At 39.9% G+C, this 22,246-nt stretch overlaps 1 protein-coding gene and 1 non-coding gene across 4 annotated transcripts in view; one reads left to right on the plus strand and one right to left on the minus strand.

Moving 5' to 3' along the window:
* Lrrk2 (leucine-rich repeat kinase 2) overlaps window positions 1-22,246 on the plus strand; it is a 156,671-nt gene that overhangs the window by 76,954 nt on the left and 57,471 nt on the right. Inside the window, 6 exon segments of one of the 3 annotated variants that reach the window (NM_001191789.2) lie at window positions 311-529; window positions 3,851-4,052; window positions 5,006-5,094; window positions 13,748-13,935; window positions 14,787-14,941; window positions 16,357-16,503. In NM_001191789.2, the coding sequence (NP_001178718.2) occupies window positions 311-529; window positions 3,851-4,052; window positions 5,006-5,094; window positions 13,748-13,935; window positions 14,787-14,941; window positions 16,357-16,503 (1,000 nt within the window). 3 annotated transcript variants of the gene reach the window in all.
* Window positions 7,079-7,141, minus strand: LOC120093930 (U7 small nuclear RNA). Its single transcript, XR_015626204.1, has one exon. It is a non-coding gene; the product is annotated as a U7 small nuclear RNA (small nuclear RNA).

Raw genomic sequence — 22,246 nt, forward strand, 5'->3', positions numbered from 1 at the left:
CTAACTAACCGGTTACCAGGCATCCTTTCCTGTGAGGACAGTCAATCTGTTCCTCCGTCTCTGCCCTTGTGAGTTTAGCCTCCCATAGCTCCCAGCTCAAGATGGCGCCGTGTCACAGGATTGCATTTCAAGACACATGTTTTGCAGGGCTATTCGTGCTCTAGCAACAAGGAAAGACAGCTGTTATTATCTGGCCCTGAAGTCTTTGCTGCAGCTCGGAGTTTCATACATAGCAGATTTCAGCAGGAATGTAACCAGAAAGGGTTTTATTTTTCCGGAAACAGGAAGTGTCTTGTCTCTGTTTCCATAGGCTCGTGCCTCTTCTTCCCCGGTGATTCTGGTGGGCACACATTTGGATGTTTCTGATGAGAAGCAGCGCAAAGCCTGCATAGGCAAAATCACGAAGGAACTCCTTAATAAGCGAGGATTCCCCACCATCCGGGACTACCACTTCGTGAATGCCACTGAGGAGTCGGATGCGCTGGCAAAGCTCCGGAAAACCATCATAAATGAGAGTCTTAATTTCAAGGTGGGAGGATGTGCGCCCCCTGCAGGCTACTAGATGGTCAAGGTGGGCGAGTGTGTGCCTCCTGCAGGCTGCTCAATAAACACGCCTTTCTCTTTGCCACATTATGCTGCTGCTTAGAAATGTCAGAAACCTTGAGGAGAGAGCAATTATCTGGAAATTGTGGGGTTTTTTTTCATAGCTCAAAGCGATGAAAGTTCTTTCATTTTAAAATTATTTATTTATGCCACACTTCATTTATAATTCATAGAAGTGGGAATAAAAATAACTAAGGATCATGAGAAGAAGGGGAAGAATGTTGCCAGGACACTGAGAAAATCATCAAGACGCTTGCTCCCTCAGCTTTCTCTCCAGAGTTTCCATCCAGAGGCTAAATAAGGAGCTGGTACCCGGGGCCTCCTGTCTTCTGCGACACCGGGTCTTCTAGCACAGTATTCTTAACTTTCCTAGTGCCGCGGCCCGTTGATAAAGTTCTTTTTGTTTCTGTGACCCCCCCAACCAAAAAAATTATTTTTGTTGCTACTTCATAACTATAGTTGTGTTACCTTTATGAATCATAATGTAAATATCTGTGTTTTCCAATCATCTTAGGTGACCACTGTGTAAAGGTTATTTTGTAGGGGTCCCGTGAAAGGATGGTTTGACCTCCCCGCCCAGCCCCAAAGTGGAATCATGGCGCACAGTTTGAGAACCGCTGCTCGAGCAGCTTCCTTTGGGAGCCCCTGTTTTGCTTGTATCTTGATCAGCCTTCGTGTTTCCTTCATAATTCTTGTTCTGATGGTTTCAATATTTTCCTGATCCAATCTTTGCCTCTTAACGTTGCCAGTTGCCAAGACCACTGGTTGGTTTTTGCAATCTTTAAAAAAAATTTCCTAATTCAGAAAGCTAGAGACTTTCTTAAGACTTGTGTTTTAAATTCCCGACACTCTCCTTGATGAACCACATGTTTAGGAAAATATTAATAAATGGGTCACCAGGAAGAGTGCTCCTTTCTAGTACACACAGGAAAGGAATATGGTTGAAATTTCTAGAAAACGCTCTGGGTGCTTCAGTGTGGCAAACACAATGATAGTCTCACTGTTGGCTCTGAAGATGCCAGAATGGAACCAGAGCCCCTTTGGGCCTGCATATCCCAGAGAAATTACTTTTCAGGCCACACATATTCTCAAAACAGCTCCAATTTTCTTGTGAAAGGATGAACTCCCGCTGTGGACTGCAGCGCCCTGTCAGCTCAACTCTGTCACACTTTTGCAGCTTCTGCTCCTCTTAGAAATGGGCCATCGATGGCTGGATTTGTCTCTGTAGTGCCCCTGTGGCTATAATTGCACCTGAAGAATGTCTTTAATACTTGGAACAATTTTTTTCAGTTTTTCCTTTTTCTGTTGTTGCTAAAGCATATAGTAGATATTTAAAAGTCCATTTCAGAAGGTGAGTTTGTTGTGTAAAGGCCTGAGTTTGGTGGAAGCAGGCCTGTAAGAAAGATGGTTGGTCGGTAGTGTGGGCTGATGCCCACAGAGGTGACCCGGTCAGTAATTCAGGTCCAAACTACGCTGGGACAGCTACAGGTTATCTCTGTCAATCAGTGAGGCCAGATTCCTTCGACGTACACACAGGCCTTTCAAACCACTCTGTACAGAGAAGCAAATTATGCTTCCTGGAATGGCAGCATTATTAAAAAGGAATGGGTGTTGCTAATGGCTTCCTCCTTCTGGCATGCTGGTTTGAGCATGCGCTGGCTTGCTTCGGTGGTTCGTTCAGAGAGAGGCGTGTGAGCCCAAGCTTTCTGGGACCTTGTTCTGGTTGACGCTTGCAACCCTTCTTCAAGGAGCAGCTTTGAATCTATTAGAGAGCATCCAGCCCCACCTCGTTTGTCTTTTCCTTTCAACTTGACTCTCTCCCAATCTTTCCTTGTGTTTATAAACACGCACCTGTGCTCTTTAGAAGGGCTTTTAGTGATCTTATTACCAAGGTGAAAGGAGAAAGGAAGCAAAGGTCAACACTGCAGTCAGTTTGAACCGCATCGCTTTCGATTCCCTCCAGCCGGATGCCTGAGCAAACATCTTGCTGCCTGGTGACGCCCTTCCCTCGCTTGGTTTGCTTCCTGCGAGTCCTTCACTTGTTTCTATAGTTCTGCTTCCTTCCTAAGCTTAAAGCATAATCTTGAAATTGAAGTTTTAATTTCGTCTTAATTTATGAGTAATGAAGAAAAACATGACGGTTAATAGGATTTCGTATTGATTTCTGGGACAAGGGTCCTATATGCTGAATGACTATAGAAAAATATGGAAGCAATAGCTCTGGATGCTGGAGGAAAAGCTCTTGGTGCAATTAGGCAGGAGGGGGACACGGTTTTGTGTTTGTGTGTCATGGAAAGACCCAATTATTAGAATCTAAGAGTCAAGTAGAAATTCTGATGTGTGGAACTAAGGTAGGCAGTTTATGGGTCCAGACGTGGGGAGAGGTTGCCCCCTGGTGGTGAACAGAGGCAGTTGACTGCTATTTTTAGAGTTGCATTTCTCATTAAAACTAGATTTTTTTTCTTTTCTTTTTTCTTTTTTTAAACTAGATTTTTTATTTACATGTCAAATGTTATCTCCTTTCCAAGTTTCCCGTCCACAAACCCCCATCCAGCCTCCTCCCCTTCTTTAAAAAAAGACTTTTAAAAAAGTCTAAAAAAAGATATCTGTTATAGAAACTACTATCTCAAGATTTAAAAATCTTGCTCTCTGTCTCTCATCGACTGCTGCAGACGATGGGCTTTTTGTCAGGTTGGGACCATCAGCATTTAAATAAGTCCCATTGTCTAGAGTTACAGTTCCATGAGAAAACAACTATGTAAGGAGATTTCACATTTCCAGGTCTAACTCTTGGTATCTATAATTCACTAATCCAGTATTTGTGGGTATATTTTTATCTCAGAAAGAAATACCTCAAGGGTCGCATAACAGACTAATGTCTTACACTCCCCACCCCCACCCTGTGGTTTGCATATAAACTCAATGCATTACAAAATGAGATCAATCATTCTTGGTTAGTTATTTTGCCTTTGTTTTTGATATAGAATTTCTGTATTCCTAGATATCGATTTCCATGCTGTTTTATTCGTAGATGATTTTCTACAAATTGACTCTATGTCCATAATTTTCTCACTTTAGTTTTATCTCCTATCCATTACCATTTAGATAGGTTTCCCATCATGTTTAAATTTTATTACGAACATGCACACCGTGCAACAGCTGTTATGGCTGAATTTACCACCTGACCCATCTGTGATTTAAACAGATTTTTTTTTTATTTTACACCTTGTCATTTGTAATTTCCTAGATCCGAGATCAGCCCGTGGTTGGGCAGCTAATTCCAGATTGCTACGTAGAACTGGAGAAAATAATCTTATCGGAGCGTAAAGCTGTACCAACGGAGTTTCCTGTAATTAACCGGAAACACTTACTCCAGCTGGTGAAGGAACACCAGCTGCAGCTGGATGAGAACGAGCTCCCCCACGCTGTTCACTTCCTGAATGAGTCAGGTCTGTATGTCCTTCTGGTCATGTATGTTCAGTCATGACAATTCGAAGACGTATCCGAATCTTGTATGTAACCCATATTCAAAATTTAAGAGAGGGTCAATAAAATTCTTAAACGGGTCACTGATGGGTTTTATCTTTCAGAACATTGAATCATATACCATATCCTTAAAAAACAAAGTATATTTAGAAATGTTCTAGGGACAAAGCAAGAAAGAATCTTTGCCTGGAAATGAAGGCAGACATATGGGTCCTGGGACTCAGATTTGCTACTATGAGACTCTGGACCCACAATGCAACAGTGTAACGGTGCCCTTTCTTAGTAACACTCGTTGTGTGAAAGTTGTTTTTATATAAAAATCATCACTGCTGTGGTTCCCTGGGGCACTTTAGGCAGCAGAGGGTGTGGTGTAAGCTGTCTCTGTGGCTTAGTCTTTAGCAGAGTGAACTGGTCCCAGAACCCACGCCATGTCCATAACTTGTGGAACCTGTCAGTTGATTGTAGTCCCAGAGTAAATGACCAGAAAACTGCCTTGATCCTTGTATTCTGTTGAGCAGAAAATACTTTCAGGAGTCCTTTTCTCCATGATCCTTAAATCAGATATGGTGAAATATTTGTTGGTTCTTATCTATATGAAAATTAATATATCCATACTATGCATGTAGAAGGTTCAAGAGAATATTGCAAACTTGCGTTTATTAATGTATACTTTTCGATGCATGCTGGTATTTCAAATATACTTACATATGGACATGTGGTATAGACTGGAAATACTTCCCTTTACGCTGTTGGCGCTTTAGTGCTGAGGAGCGGCCAGTGCAGGGTCTCCAGGGTACTTCGCCATGTAACCAGTGTAACCAGTTGTGTGACCAGTGTAACCAGCTAGACTGGAGTCTCTGGGGCTTTGTATTATTCTGCATCCCACTTTTCACTGTTTGATGAATTTTCACTGCAGGAGTTCTTCTGCATTTTCAAGACCCCGCATTGCAGCTGAGTGACCTGTACTTTGTGGAACCCAAGTGGCTTTGTAAAGTCATGGCACAGGTTGGTGTTTTATATTTGGAGGACTAGAGATAGTGATTGAAGAGCAGAGTCGGGGTTAGCATTTTAGTGTTTGTGATCTGAGAAGGCTGGGACTACTGTAAGTATGAAGAACTACCGACCACCATGTGACAGGGAAGACTGTTAGTAGAGCTTCCTGGAATGGACAAGGATCTGAAAGTTTACAAGCCATTGTCTCCAAGTCATGGGCAAATATCTAAACCTCAAAGCTAAGTTAGGTTGCTGACTTCATTAAAGGAACAAGAGCACTGTGAAAATCTTCAAGGTAAATTCGTTATGAGTGAACTGGGTTGATGAGGCTATGGAATCTATCTAAGGCAGGAAAGCCAGGCATGCTAGTGTGTGCTTGGTAGTCAGTACTCGGAGGACGGAGGGAGGCGGATCAACAGACATTCCAGGTCATCTTCAGCTATGTAAGAGAGTTCCAGACCAGCCTGAAACACATGCAGTGGTCAACACAAAATGAAATAAATAAAATAACTGAAAGACCAATAACTTTTTAGCTTCAGCTAGTTATACTTTTGAAAGCTATGCAGGTGGCTGTCTTGTTTTCTGTTCATGTTTCACATAGAAAATGATTTCTCCTCCCAACAACAGTACATTAGCCATGAGTTTATGTAGAACAATTAAAAAAATAACTTGTAGATTTTCCATTGGAAAATTCTTAAGAGCTCACCATTCATTGCATTTAATTGTACTGTAGAGTCGATACCATCATATTGTCAACCTACTTTCTAGATTATAGCCGTACCATCTCAACTTTGGCAAGTAAAACTTTTGTCTGCACATTTCAAGAGAGTGTAGAGTCATTCAGGGCTGCCATAGCTAAGGACCCACTGGGTTTCACTCATTTGTGGCTGAGAAGAAGGCAGGGACGATGCCTCTAGCCCTTACAGTCATCAGCAATTATTTCATTTATGAACATAATTTGCAGCTTGATGCGTGGCTCCCCAAGTCTCTAACATGATTATCCGTTTTCATATTGGATCTGTCTCTCCTATTTAAACCATAATGCTAATTGAATCTCTTTAAGCAATCTTGAATAGTACTGCTTAAATCTATTTAAAGATAAAAGGGAAGTTATTTTGAAGAGAGAACTCAGTTGAGGATAAATCCGATACCCAGACACTGGAGAGAACATTTCAACATCATGGTAATTGGCATTTCATTGCAATGTGTCTCTTCTAATGGTAGATATATTCAAATTGGTTTCCACATTTCTGCCCAAATGCTACAGATGGCATGAGTTGACTGTGTATGAAATTGCGCCCTGACTCATGGGCACAATCTACAGATTGAGCACATCTCTTCTACTCATGAACCATTTTCTCATGCTCTAAGCCTTTGTGTCTTCTCCTTAAGGACAATTATATTTTCTTTCAGGTTGTTTCCCTAATTTAATGTGAGCGAAAGATAAAAGGTAGCCTTATATCTAGTACTGATTTGACCTGTCTGATAATTTAAGGCATACAGGTTTTGGGAATTTAAAAATAACTTCAAGACAATCCAAGAGATTCAAAAGGGAGCATGCCAAATATGGAGTCAAACACAAAGTGTGTGTAGATGAACGTGTTATCCAGGAGAGTGTCTCATCCACCGCGTGGGGTTTGCTTTGTAAGTCCAGTACTGTGGCTGACAGAAACTCTGCATAAATAATCGAAGGAAATGCTGCCCCCAAAGTCATGTTTCTATTTACTTGACACACATATATAATGTTATTAGAGGATAGGCATGTCTTACAGAGGAAGGAATGGGTTCACATCAGTTTTCCTTTTAACAACAATAAAAGCAAATGCAAACAAACAAAACACCCCCCATGAAAAAAGCGAAAACAAAAACAAAAACCCCATTTCAGCAGACTCAAATCTCTTAAACCAACCCAAAAAGTAGGTTCCACGACCACAGTAATGCTTCTGAAGATTCCATGGAGTAATTACTTTGAAACTTCATGGAAAAAGAATTTTTTGGGGGGTGTCCGACCAAAGTCAGAAAGCCTGCTAGACAAATTCTAAAAGAGCTAAATATAGTGCCATGATGCCAATTTGACTGAATTTGGGATCAGGGAGACAAGGGTCTCACTCTGTAGTACAAGCTAGCCCTAAATAACTAATTATGCAGTTCAGGTTGGCCTAGAACTCACTGTGTAACCCAGCCCAGATTTGAACCCACAGCAATAGACACACCATAGCTTTCCAAGCACTGGGATTGTAGCTGTGAGCCATAACAACTAGCTTTTTAAGTGAAAAAATGAAATCAAGCCTTTAAGCAATTCGAAGATACTATGGAAGATTTAAAATTTCAGTAAAATGATAATTTAAATTTCTTGTTACCAAAGCAGCAACAGCTATCACTTTTGCTTGTGTTGATACATCGAAATAAAGGGAACAGCACTGTAAATAGCATGCAAAAGTAAGAGCAAGTTTGACTGATACTCATTTGCAAAAATATATAGGGATGTTTACCTCCATGAGTCACTGAGGCAGGGCAAGAACTGTTGTAATCAATATTCTGGGGGTTTGTTACAACCCCTCGTTTTCTTCAAATATCTAGCAGGGGACATAGAGAACTTTAGGTTTATAATAAGCCTTAAAACCCTAAAACTGGGCACATATCAACCCTGGATGCTACTTTGTGGTCTTCCCTGCTATATTCCCCATAAATACTTGTATCTGTTCCATTTGAGCAGCTTCTGCTATGGCAGGACAGCCCTCATGGCTATGCACTCATGATCCATGCTATCCCATGGGGATTCCTTCCTTTTCGTCCCTGCTCCTTCATGATCCCTCCTGAGACTCCAAACCCAGGAGGGAAACCTTCCCTCTTTTACCATCTCTGCTGCCCAGCCAGGCTGTTGGCATCTTTATTAACCAATCAAAGAGAACTTGGGGGGCGAGGTTTACCTAGCAAAAGCTGCTGTTGGGGAGGCTCTCCTCCTGGGGGTAACCAGATCATCCAGCCAGTATTTAGCATTTTAATACATAGCAGCACCAGACCAAGGCCCTACAAGGAATGATTTCACATCATAGTGCAGAAGGTCCAATAAACATGCATGCTGTGCCCCAAGCAATGATGCCACTAAAGTCATTAAAATAAATTTTTATTGGATATTTTTTATTTACATTTCAAATGTTATTCCCTTTCCCAGTTTCCTGGACATAAGCCCCCTATCCCATCCCCCTCCCCTTCTTTTAAAAGTGTGTTCCTTTCCCCAACCACTCTCCCCCACCCCAACATTCCTCTACACTGGGGATAGGGGGTCCAGCCTTGGCAGGACCAAGGGCTTCTCCTTCCACTGGTGCCCCAACAAGGCCATCCTCTGCTACACATGCAGCTGGAGCCATGGGTCAGCCATGTATAGTCTTTGGGTAGTAGTTTAGTCCCTGGGAGCTCTGGTTGGATGACATTGTTGTTCTTATGGGGTTGTAAGCCCCTTCAGCTCTTTCAATCCTTTCTCTAATTCCTCCAATGGGGATCTCTTTCCCAGTTCAATGGTTTGCTGCTAGCATTTGCCTCTGTATTTGACATGCTTTGACTATGCCTCTCAGGAGATGTCTATATCTGGTTCCTGTCAGCATGCACTTCTTAGCTTCATCAATCTTATCTAGTTTTGGTGGCTGTATATATATATATATGGGCCGTATACCCATGCAGGCTCTGAATGGCCATTCTTTCAGTCTCTGCTCCAAACTTTGCCTTCATATCCCTTCCTATGAATATTTTTGTTCCTCTTTTATGAAGGAGTGAAGCATCTACACTTTGGTCAGCCTTCTTGAGCTTCATGTGGTTTGTGGATTGTATCTTGGGTAATTTGAGCTTTTGGGCTAATATCCACTTATAAGTGAGTGCATGCCGTGTGTGTTTTTCTGTGATTGAGTTACCTCACTCAGGATGATATTTTCTAGTTCCATCCATTTGCCTGTGAATTTCATGAGGACATTGTTTTTGATAGCTGAGTAGTACTCCACTGTGTAGATGTACCACATTTTCTGTATCCATTCCTTGATGAAGGACATCTGGGTTCTTTCCAGCTTCTGGCTATTATAAATAAGGCTGCTATGAACATAGTGGAGCATGTGTCTTTGTTGTATGTTAGAGCATCTTTTGGGTATATGTCCAGGAGAGGGATAGCTGGGTTCTCAGGTAAGTAGGGATATGCTTGAAAATCTCATTCAACTATACAAAAAAGAGACCTCTGGGAATAATCAGGTGGCATGGTGAATCATTCTTGGTAAAATATGTCAGAGATATAGCCTATTGTTTTCTTGAAAATTTATTATATAACTTATTATAACTATATAATTTATAATATGAGTTAGTAGATAGATAATAGGCTTCTTAAAGTGATAAAATTAAGAAAATATTTCAGATTTCATCACTGTATAAAAGGGCCACTCCCAAACTTGGAAACGGAAAATGCCAAATGTTTCTCATTCCCACTGTTTCTGTTTTTAAAAATTGCTTTTTTACTTTTGAAATTATGATATAATTATATAATTTCCCCAGTCCTTTTAGTCCCTCCAAACCCTTCCATATACCTCTGCTTACTCTTCCAAATCCATGACCTTTAAAGAAAATTATTGTTGCATGCACATATATGTCAATGTATACATACACATTTCTAAATAAACCTTGCTCAATCTGTACAATGTTACTTATATGTGTGTTGCTGACCTTTTGGTGTTGGATAACTAATTAGTGTGCTCTTCCCTGGGTAAGCCTGTTTCTCCCACTCTGAACATTCCTTAGTTGTCTGTGTTCTCTGTGTAGGGTTGAGGTCTCCTGGGCTTTACTCTATTCACTTCAGCTTGTCTATTGGTGTCTTCCCTGTTAGGTTAATGTTAAGGCAGTCATGCTGGTGAGATTTTATGAATATATCTCTGATATGCCTAGAAGACACAAGCTCATAGAAAACTCTATGGTCCTTTGGTGTTTACCATCTTCCCACCCTCTCTTCTGTAATGTTCCTGGAGACTTAGTTCTGAGAGTTGTTTTTTATTGTGTCCATGGAAACTGGGCTTTGTGGGTCTGCATTTTTTTTTTTTTTGGCCTGGCCTCTGGGGAGTTGGAACACCACTCAGGGAAGAGAAGTAAGGGGCCCTGCCTACAAAGAAATGCTCACTTGGGGCCCCTAGATACCTCTTTAGCATAGAGAACTCTAAGCTCTATGCTACCTGACCAGTTATAAAGGTCCTCTTTGTGGGGTGTCCTGATCACATGCTCCAGGACAGGAATCTGGTTAGGAGCTAGTTCAGACTCCTGCTGTTCTTGATTACAAGTTTTATCAGGGTTCTGAACTTTGCTACTGCCTTTCCAGTTCTTCTCTCTGGTGCCACGGTCCACAGAGCCATGGGGCTTCACAAATCTGCATTTCCATAGCTTGTGGTTTTCTGTAATGGTTTCCATCTATTTCAAAGAGTTTCCTTGATGAGGGGTGAGGATCATACTCCTCCTGTGGAGTAAGGACAAATGTTTAGAGTGTAGTTAGAAATTATGCTGGTTTAGCACAGTGGTGGTTGTAGTTTCCCCTTTAAGGAATATGAGTTCACCAGCCCTGAGTAGCTGGATTTGTTTGCAGTACCAGGCACAGTCTCCATCTTGCTGAAGAGATCATAAGTCCTGTTAGAGATCCATTGGTTACTACCACAGTGTGTATTACTACTTAACCCTTTAGGTTACTGTGCTATAACCTTGCTAAGGTTCGCAGGCATCATAGCTGGATAGGGCTGTTGGTTACATCCTTCTTTTGGAAGATTGCACGGTTTGTTCTGGAACCATGAAATCTAGTCCTCAGTGAGAAGGCTTTCAAGTCAGTTCAAGGTCAGAGGTCTCTGGACTTTGCCTCTGAAGTATATGGTGTTTTCAATAACAAGGACTTATCTTCTGCTTCTCTGGGGCAACCAAGGACAACAGCAGTAGTGTATAATATTTGTGAGTCTCCTGGAGAAGACTGACCAACAATTCAAAAGAGACTTCTCAAGGTTTGCAAGTATTTTTGAGCATTCTTGAGTCCATGTTTATCAAGATACTGGCCATGTCTTTGATATTACAGTGATGATGGAGGTGTAGAGGGGATTCAGAAGTACTACTTGCTTCTTGTTTTATTTATTTATTGATGTATTTATTTATTTTATTCTAAAAAGGACTGTCTGTAGAGCTTTGAAAGTCTGATAGAATTCTTCTATGAATACCTCTGGCCCCTAGACATTTTTTTTTTAAGTTGGGAGGTGTTGTTTTTTTTGTTTGTTTGTTTGTTTAACAACTCATTTGGTCTCCCCATTTTTATGACTCTGTTTAGGTTGCTAAATTCTTCTTGGTTTCATTTTGGTGGTAATGTAGAAACTTAACCACTTCCTTTTAAGTTTTCCAGATTAGTTGAGTACAGGTTTTGAAGCTATTGCCTTACAATATTCTGAATTTCCTTGGTGACTTTTATAACATTTTCTAGCTCAGTTTTGATTCTGTTTATTTGTGCCCACTTTTTCTTTCTTTTGATTAGTTGGACCAAGAATCTGTCAATCTTATATTTCTTCTCAAAGAACCAACTCTTAGATTAGTTGATTCTAGTTATTTTCTTCTTTCTATTTCATTCATTTCTTCTTTGGTTTCTGTTATTTAATAATGTCAACTGGGTAAGCAGTGATGGCACACGTAGTTAATCCTAGCTCTCTGGAGGCAGAGGTGGAGGCAGATGGATCTCTGAATTCAAGGCCAGCCTGGTCTACAGAGAGAGTTCTAGGTCAGCTCCAGGGATATAGAGAGAAATGACAAAAACAAAACAAAATGAGCAAAAACAAACCCAAACAAGCAAAAACAAAAAAGTCAACTGGGTTTGAATTTGGCTTGTTCTTATTTTTCAAAGGTGTTGGGCCCTATCATTAAGTCATTTATTTGTGCTCTTTCTGATTTTTTTTTTTAACGAACCACTTATCGCTATAAATTTCCCTTGTGTGGCTACTTCCAATATGTTCAATGGGTATTATATTAATTTTAAATCTTCATTTCATTTGAGAAAATTTTTACTTTTTTGATTTCCTGTTTGATCCATTCATCTCTCACTGATGAGTTACCTAATCTTCACGAGTTCCTGTACTTAGTAGAGATGCTTGCTGTCAGTTTTGAGTTTTATTGAATTATGGAAAGATACCAGAAGTTATTTCAATTTTTTTGACTCTGTAAATATTTGTTTTGTGTCCTAGAATGTAACCTGTTTTAGAAAAGCTTCTGAGTGCAGATAATAGAATGTTTATTCTGCCGTGTTTGGGTGTCATATTCTGCAAACTTAGGTTAAATCCATTTGTTTTATGGTGTCTATTGCTTCTGGCGTTTCTCTGTTTATTTTCTGTTAAGATGACCTGTCTGTTGGGGAATTCACCTACTATGATTGCACTGATCTTATTATGTGTCTTGAAACCAATTTTTAAAAAATGAATGCAATTCGATGCACCAGAGTTTTATGTATATGTGTTTAGAATAGTAATGTCTTTTTGGCTAACTATTTCCTTGATTAGAATAAAATGATTCTCTGTATCTCTTCTGATTTGTTTTAGCTTGAATCTATTTTGACAGCTATTAAGATAGCAATGCTCGATTGCTTCCTGGTTCCATTTGAATGGAGTATGTTGGTCTGTTCCTCTATTCTAAGGCAGTGCCTATTTTTTAGCAACAGATTGGTGGATTTTGTTTCTTGACCCATTCAGTCAGCCTGTGCCTTTTGATATTTAAAGTTGCTAACAAAATACGTGTGTACACTGCAACAACAACAACAACAACAACAACAACAAAATAAAACTACAGCCAGTGGTAAAGCCTGAATTTGAACACAGGTTCTTCGGAGCCACATGCATATTCTTTTTTTTTTTTTTTTTTGTTCTTTTTTCCGGAGCTGGGGACCGAACCCAGGGCCTTGCACTTCCTAGGTAAGCGCTCTAACCACTGAGCTAAATCCCCAGCCCCCACATGCATATTCTTAACTGGCACAATGATATCCAGTGCCTCAATGATGCTGAATTCCCCCTGGCATTATGTTAGAGGGCAGACTCCTCTGCTTTCTCTGTTAGAGGGTGAACGTGAGAATTAATAACTCACGTTCCACCAGCAGAAGCCTGTAACCAGGAGTGCTCACACTACCTCTCTTCCATTGATAGGAGTTGACCCCAGTCATGGAAGCATCAATCTATATGGCCAACCTGTCAGATTCCTATCCAGAAGATCATTTCTAGAATCATCTGCAGTGATGAGACTGCAGAATGAATGCCGGAGATAGGGGCCAAGAAAATCCTGATGATCTGAATTCTCCTTCCTTAGTTTTCTAAGTACTTCTAAGCTCCATATCTCACTGGGATTGCAGGATGTCCTGCTGCAGCAGAAATGCGACCTTGCCTTATTGTTCTAACTAAACAATGACCTGTCCTTATTGTACCTAGAAGACAGAGGGAGAGGGAGAGGGAGAGGGAGAGGGAGAGGGAGAGGGAGAGGGAGGAGAGGGAGAGGGAGAGGGAGAGGGAGGAGAGGGAGAGGGAGAGGGAGAGGGAGAGGGAGAGGGAGAGGGAGAGGGAGAGGGAGAGGGAGAGAGGTTGTTTAAGCTGGGAAGCATTTCAGAAATTAAACCTAGTGACAATGGGTGGGAATCTTTCAGATTTTGACCGTGAAAGTGGACGGCTGCCTGAAGCATCCTAAGGGCATCATTTCACGGAGAGATGTGGAAAAATTCCTTTCCAAGAAAAAGCGATTCCCTAAGAACTACATGGCGCAGTACTTCAAACTTTTAGAAAAATTTCAGATCGCATTACCAATAGGGGAAGAATATCTGCTGGTTCCAAGCAGGTAAGACAGACCTTACAAATCCAATAGAAATTGACCACATTACATTATTTTGGTTGACAAGGTAACTTTTTATTTTTCTGTAATAGGTACACTAGTGTTTAATTTGTAGTTTTGGTAAACTTTCTGGCAATGCACGGCATATATTTTGAGAGAAGAGTTGCAGTTGATTAATATTTTTAAAATGCATTATTTCATGCATACAGTTGTTCTTTGGCTTAACACTCAAATTGTTTGAAGAAGATTAATGGCGAAGCCGTGTGTGCACGTGTGCATCCATCTTTTCTTGGCAACTTAGCAGTTATATTGTTAGGGAAATTTAAGGGAGAAAGGGAGTTTCCAAGAGAGTTTAAAATGTACTGGGCATGATGGCGGGGGACTACGTTCTAACTGTGTTTGTAGAGAATCCTCATATTGCTCAGGAAGTAAATGGGAAATGCTCTCAAGTATTGACAGTTCAAATTACCTTAATGGATACAAGCCAATTGCAAACATAGATATGTACTTGTTTCTAGGACATGCATTCTTTACCAGTTTCCTGTAATCTGCCTTTGCACCAATTGTACTAATGCATTAGCATAGGATCGTTGAATTTTTTTATCCATCTTCTCCATCTGTGCATATATGAGAATCGATGAAGTGACTTCCAAATTCTTGATGTAGACGATCACATGCCAAGAGATCATTATTTTTAAAAATGTAATTGTCTAGAGTAGTTATTTCCCTGGGATTGAGGCGCTAAAAAGCTCAGGTCACCAGGCACTGTTCTCAGACCGCCATGCCTGAGGCCGCCAGACTCAGCCATTAGGCTCAGATGGCCATTGTGGATTTCTGACAGGTTCTGTCCTTTGCAGCTTATCTGACCACAGGCCAGTGATAGAGCTCCCCCACTGTGAGAACTCTGAGATCATCATCCGGCTGTATGAAATGCCATACTTTCCAATGGGATTTTGGTCAAGATTGATTAACCGATTACTTGAAATCTCACCTTTCATGCTTTCTGGAAGAGGTATGTACTTACTAAAGCTACTATTTGGACAAACTTGAAAGACGAGTTAGAAGGAACATGGCATTTGCCAGAGTGGTCAACACATGAACATGCACCAACTTGTGCAATTTTCTGTAAGAAAATGTATTAATTCTTGCATTAGATATATTTGCATCAACTGTGAGTCTTATACTTCCAAAGACGTAGGAAACAGGAAACAATAGCTTTAAAAGGTGGGTTTTAGAGGGGGCCATTTGTTTAAACATTCAACATACACACACCCTCTTACATATAGACACAGGTACATAAAAACACACACATACACTCACAGGTACACACACATGTATACACAAGTACACTCACTCACACACAGACAGAAGTACACACCATTCATACACATAAACACATGTATACACACAAATACACATGTGTATATACTCACACACATACATACATGTACACATACACATATATACACAAGTACATACGCTCATGCACTTACATACATGTACACATATACACACAGGTACATACACTCAAGTACATACATACATGCACACATATACACACAGGTACATATACTCATGCACATGCATATATGTGCACACAGGTACGTACACTTACACACATATACGTGCACACACATACATACATGTACACATACTCACACACATATACACACAGGTACACACACATACACACACTCTCTTACACATACACTCTCACACACATATGCACACACACACACTCACACACACACACACACACACACACACACACACACACACCTACAAATCAGCAAAAAATAATATAGAAATAACCAACGTGTAGCTAGGGGCTTTTCCTCAGCAAGTATAACAGGTCTTGGTCTTCTAAGAGAAGAACTCTGATCCTCTTCTCCTGCCCAACTCCCAGGGACTTAGAGAAAGGGACAAAGCTATGTTAATATGGTGCACATTCATTCCAAAGTAAGTGGAATTATGACGCTACAGGGATATGTTAGGGAGGGGTGTTGGACAAAAGATAACACAAGTGTTACTGGATTTTGAAAAAAATCTTGTCTTTCATGCTATCAATGAATATAAAGGTAGTTAAAAATGCATTTAAAAGCTCAAGAATGGTGTTAATATGAGAATTGAATAAAAAACAAACTAAAAACTTGCTTATGAGTAGTTATATATCGTCCATGTCAAGATCCATACCATGAACTTGGACCGTGCATTAGATAGTATACAAAGCAACTAACTTGTGTGATTGAAATGCTGAGGAAGTATTTTGTATTCATTTGGAGACGGTCTCGTAATTAAGTTAATGAATGCTCATCTTAAAACAAATATATGTCGTTGTTATTTAATGTTTACGTGGCAGTTTTCCCCCTTGGGTTCATGAAGCAGTTCGTAACTGGTGGGTGCATATGGATCCTTTTAAACTTTCAGAGAGAGCACTACGCCCAAACCGAATGTACTGGCGCCAAGGCATCTACTTGAATTGGTCTCCAGAAGCCTACTGTCTGGTGGGCTCTGAAGTCTTAGACAGTCGCCCAGAGAGTTTCTTGAAAATCACAGTTCCATCTTGTAGAAAAGGTGAGGAAGTTAATTATGTGCTGTCCCCCTCCCCCTGGCCTGCAGATCACCTGCTGTCTCAGCTACTTGGGAGGAAGGCCTGGAGTCCACGAGTTCAAAACAAATCTACCTCCCCAAATCCAGTAAATTTCCAGTTTTCCTCTTGTCCAGTTTTGTGATAGCTGCTTACACTAGTGAACACCACTTTTGTTCTTTGTTTCATTTTGAAGGTTTTTAACTGATTACATTAAACAGTTTTGGGGGACGGTTGGAGACAAGGTCTTAATCTGGCTGGTCCAGAACTTGCTATGTCAGGCTGGCCTTGAACCCACAGAGATAGATTCACCTGCCTCTGCCTTTTCAGTGCTGGGACTAAAGGTGGGAACCACCACACTGGCTAATGTTTACATTTTATTTGTGTGGGTGTTTTGCCTACATGTGTCGCTGTGCACCACTCACCACCCTGTTGCCTGCAGAGGCTGGAAGAGGGCATTGGATCTCCTGCAAGTGAAGTTATAGGAGACTGGAATGGAATGCGGGTCCTCTGTAAAAAAAAAATCATGGGTTTCACCTTGATATTTTCACACATGTATGTCTTCTTATCCTCCTCTATCATCCTCATCTGTCTCTCTTCTGCCCATCATTGCTGCCTTCCCTTAGAGTTCCCTTCTGCATTCATATCACACATGTGCAGGTGTGTGTGTGGGTGTGTGTGTGTGTGTGTGTGCGTGTACATGCACATTTATATGTATGTATGCATGCATGCATGTATATATGTGTGTATGTATGTATGCATGTATATATCTAGCCTCTGCAAAAGAGAGAACTCTGAGTTTTGTTGCTGTGTTGTACACCCACCTTGCTACTTTGTCTAGTTTCTTTCCCCGTCTTTAAACCTCTTCTTCCCCTGGGGCTCCACATGCATCCATGCATTTTCTATAAAGGATATTTATATCTAAATATAGATTATGACAGATTATGCAAATGAAAGAAAACTAAGGATATTTGTCTTTCTGAATCTAGCTTATTTGGCTTAGTATATCTGAGTACTATCTCTTTACCAGAAAATGAGATAATTTTATTTTTCTTAAGGCTGAATAGAACTCTAATATGTATGTATGTATACATATATGTGTGTGTATATATACATGTATATGTATGTATCTGTGCATGTGTGTCTATGTTTATATATGCATATGTGTGTGTGTGTTAAAAATGCATCTCACATTTTCTGTATTCATCTGATATGGACATTTAGGCTAGATTCATATCTTAGCCACCACGAGCAGTGCAGCAGTAAACGTTATGTGCAGAAGCGTCGATGGGGCTCCAACGCCTTCAGACATTTTCACAGCTGCTGTGTGATTGTTTGATAGTTCTATTTTTAGCATTTTTGTGGAAACCCCATGCTGATTTCCAAAGTGGCTGCCCCAGTTTGCATTCTCACCAGCAAGGAAGAAGGCTCCTCTTTCCCACATCCTGTCAGCACTGTTTTCTCATCTGTTTCCCCATCGCTCAACTTGGCTGCGATAAGATGAAGTCCCCCAAAGGAGCTTCAGCTAGCATCTCCCTGATGGCTAAGGATGTAGAACAAGTTTTTAAACATTTACTCACCATTTCCGTTTCTTCCTTTGAGAACTGTGTACTCTGTTTATTAACCCGTTTGTTGAATGGATTGTGAGGATTTTTTTTTTTTTTATGATCAGTAGGCTGTCTCTTACATTGCCTGATTGTTTTTACTTAATTTGAAAAAGCTTTTTACAGTTTTATACAATCCTACTTATCAATACTTGATATTACTTTCTGTGCTATTAGAGTCCTTTTCGGAAAGTCCTTGCCTTTGTCTGTATCCTGAAGTGTTTTCCTTATGTTTCTCCTGATAGTTTTAGGGTTTTGGATCTTACATTGGGCTCTTTGATCCAGCTTGAATTGGATTTTATACAGGGAACAAATTATTCTTTTTCTAGTTTTGTGAAAAGTTGAAAATTTTAACGTCAATTACAGTGAATTATTAGATTGCTTTGGGTAACAGTAGCTGTCATAATGGTGACAGTAATGAACAATAATGAGCTCTTTATACCTTTCTTCTAATGTCCTCTCCAGCCCTTTTAAAATCTGTTAAGGTAGCATACATTTGTTATTTTCAGGTATGTGAATTTATATTCATATATATCTGCACTCTCTTTCTTCATTTCTTTTCCTTCTATCTGATCACTTTTCTCCTCCTCCTCTTCTTCAATTTATTTCTACAATGTTTCAAAGATTTTATTATGGAAGTCTTAGTTAACTTTATTCCTAGGAATCTTTTTTTTTCTTTTTGGAAGCAATTGTGTAGTGAATTCTCCCCTAAATTCTTTCTTAGCAAGTTTATTGTTGGTGTAGAATATTTACTGGTTAGTGTATTATTGTACGTTGATTTTGAGTTCACAACTTTGCTGAAGGTGGTAAAAAGTTATCAGAATCTTATAGTGGTTTTTTCGATCCTTTAAGCACATGTCCCTAGCCTGAGAAAATAAGATATTTTGAATTCTTTCTTTCCTATATTTATTTGTTTATTTTTTCCTATCACTATAGCTAAGCATTTAAGTAATATAATGAATAAAAATGCAAAGAGTGGGCATTCTCATATTGTCCCTGGTTTTGTAGTGTTTCTCAATTTGGTACGTTGACACAAATATACACTTTATGACAATGAGATATGTTTCACCTAGTTTCAGGCTATTCAGGGCTTTTACCCTGAGAAATTTTGAAACCAAGCATTTCTATGTTTATTGAGATGGTTATATATGATTTATGTTCTTAAGTATTATTCTGTTTGGCATTTATTGAAATTGTGTGTAATGATCCACTCTTGAATCCCTGCAAGAAAAATCAATTTATGGACAAAAAAGACATGATTTTTATATGTCTTGAATTCAGTTACCAAGCATTTTACAGAGTATTTTTGCATCTATGTTCCTGAGGGAAATTGATCTACAGTTTCCTTCATTCCTTTCTTCCTTCCTTTCTTCCTTCCTTTTTCCTTCCTTCCTTTTCTCCTTCCTTCCTTTTTTCTTCCTTCCTTCCTTCCTCCCTCTCTATCTTTCCGACTCTTTAAGATTTCGCATAGCCCAGGTTGACTTCAAAATTGTATGTAGCTGAGTATGGTGGTCTTGAACTTCTTAACTGTCCTGTGTCCATCTCCTGAATCTGAATTATAAGCATGCAGTTCGGTTGACGTAGTGTTAGCGGACACCACGCCCTCATATTATACATGCAAGGTAAGCACTCAATCAACTGAGCTATATTCCACACCCCCCGGGTTTTGTTTGTTTGTTTGTTTGAAGTATCAAGCCATGCTGGCCTTGTAGTGGGAGTTTAGTCATGTTAATTCCCTACTTTATAGGATAGTGTAAGGAGCATAGATGTTAGCTTGTTTTACGTGTTTGGGAGGATTGGTCAGAACCTGTCTGTTCCTTCGCTTTCCTTTGCAGGGATACTTCAAATGACCGGTCCTGTCTTGTTGCTTAGACGTCTGTTATGGCTGTCACTAACCTCTTGACTCAGTTTTTGTAGACCATCAAACTCACCCATGTGTCCTCTTTTCTAGTTCTCAGGGCCTATGTTTCAAAATATTTTCTCTAGTTCTCTGAGTTTCACTGTCCTCTGTCTTTAGCACATGCACACACCCCCTTCCTCTCTGAATTTAGTCGTCTTTTTCTCCTTTCTCTGGCATCTGTTCCAGCAGTCCCTTCGTGTCAGCTTTGGCAGTGTGGTTCCTTTCCTTCTGTTTAGGGCGCCTGTCTTCATTTTTCGTCACCCCTGCTTATTCTGTCCAAGGAACCAACTGTTGGATTCTGTGTATTGGTCTCCATTTCGTAAATTTCAGCCTCGATTTTATTATTTCTTGCTGCCCAGTACCCCGAGTTTTAGTTTGATCTTGTTTTGCTGAGACTGTGAAGTGCCTCGTTAAGACATTCGAGACATCTTCCTTTCTCGTGCAAACACCACTGTACCCTCCCTCTCAGCGACCTTTGCTGCACACCAGGCACCCTACGGTTATACATTCCTTTTCATTGGTGTCAGACTTTTTTTTGTTTGCTGAGGATCTCTGTAATAACGACTGTTTAGTCTTTATTCTATTGTTCATTCCAAGTGCTTTATTTTATTTCGACGCGTTTACGTAGTGCCTGTAGAATTTTACTTGCTACTGCTTTCTCTTATTCTTCTATTTTCTGATGGGATGCAGGAATTTATCCTCCTTTTTATAGTCATTAAAAATTATTGCTGCTGAGGCAAATCCCAATCTTATATGTTGGAAGGAAAACTCTCCAGATGTCCGTTCAGTGCCTGTGACCTCTGATGGAGTTTAACTTCCTTGTTTTCTCTTTCCTTTTTGTTTGGGCAAACTATCTAATGAGGAGAGGGGGCTGATGAGGTCACTCACTATTGCAGTATTAGGACCTGTGCAACACCCTTATGCCCACTAGTGTTTGCCTTGTGAAAATGGAAGCCTCAATATTGGGTGCAGTTAAACATACCTGTTATATATTCTTGATAAGTATATAGTCACTTTAAATCTTCTGACTACATTTTTTTGATGTCTAATTCATTAACTATCAAAACTTACCAGCTTGTGTTCAGCTTTAGCCTACGTCCATTATTTGACCCCAGTCTGTATGTGTGTTTGCAAAGGACATCTGTTTGTTTGCATTTGTGTGTGTGTGTGTGTGTGTGTGTGTGTGTGTGTGTGTGTGTGTGTGTGTGTTCCTCTGATGCTGTCTCTTTGCAGTTCTATTATGTGCTTTCCTGGTTTTATGGTTGCTAAGAGAGGTCTGATGTTATTCTAATGTTTTTGGCTTATAAGTGAGTTGGACATTTTCCTTTATAGATTTTACTATTGCAACTTTGCTTTGTATCTTTGAGATCCTGATTGTAGTGTATCATGAAGAAGGTCTTTCTGATCTTTTGAGGTTCTAAATGCCTCAGTGTTTTCATGTTCAATTCTTTAGATCTGGGGGGCTTTTCTGCTCTGATCTCACTGAATACCTGCTCAAAGTCATTGCTTTTTAGCTCACTTACTCATGGTAGAGAGGACTGTTAAATTCTTAGGTTTGTTCTCTTTATCTGGAGTTTTGAGGCATCGTGGACCTGCTTCTTGATTGACAGAATTGATGTTTGAAAGTAGTCTTATCATGAATTCCTTTTGCATTTATTTTATTTTTATTTGTCATTGAGTTATTTTCAACATTTTTAAATCAAAATCCCATTTTCCTTTCAGACTTTTCCTATTTATCTTGGTGACTTTCTCCTTTATGTTGCATTGTTCTTCTCCTGGTACAAGATTTCATTTTTCAATTAAGTTATTCTCTTTGGAGTTATTAATCACTTTTACTAGCAGACCACTATAAATCTGTATCTGGAATTTTACCCAAGTCTTTGCTGAGGTGTTATGATATTTTGAAGGAGTCTTACCACTTATCATGTTTCTAGTATTTTCAAATTTGTTGATTTTGATATTTCTTTTAGTTTTCTAGTTGCTGGGAGCCTCTGTGCCCAGAGAGGGTAATGGCTCATTGCAGTTTTGACTATCAGCAAAGGACTTAATAGCAGTCTCACTATAAAAGATCTTAATAACTACCGATATAATCTTAGGAATTCTTATAGGATCATCATTAAGACTTAAGAAGTCTTCTATTTGTCTATATAGCTTCATTACAAGACAGTACATCTTTGTGGATCTACAGAGATCTGCTTCAAAGTGGTGGGCTAATACCTAGTTATT

This window comes from Rattus norvegicus, chromosome 7 (assembly GCF_021556685.1).
Source record: "Rattus norvegicus strain SHRSP/BbbUtx chromosome 7, alternate assembly SHRSP_T2T, whole genome shotgun sequence".
NCBI classification, from domain to species: Eukaryota; Metazoa; Chordata; class Mammalia; order Rodentia; family Muridae; genus Rattus; species Rattus norvegicus.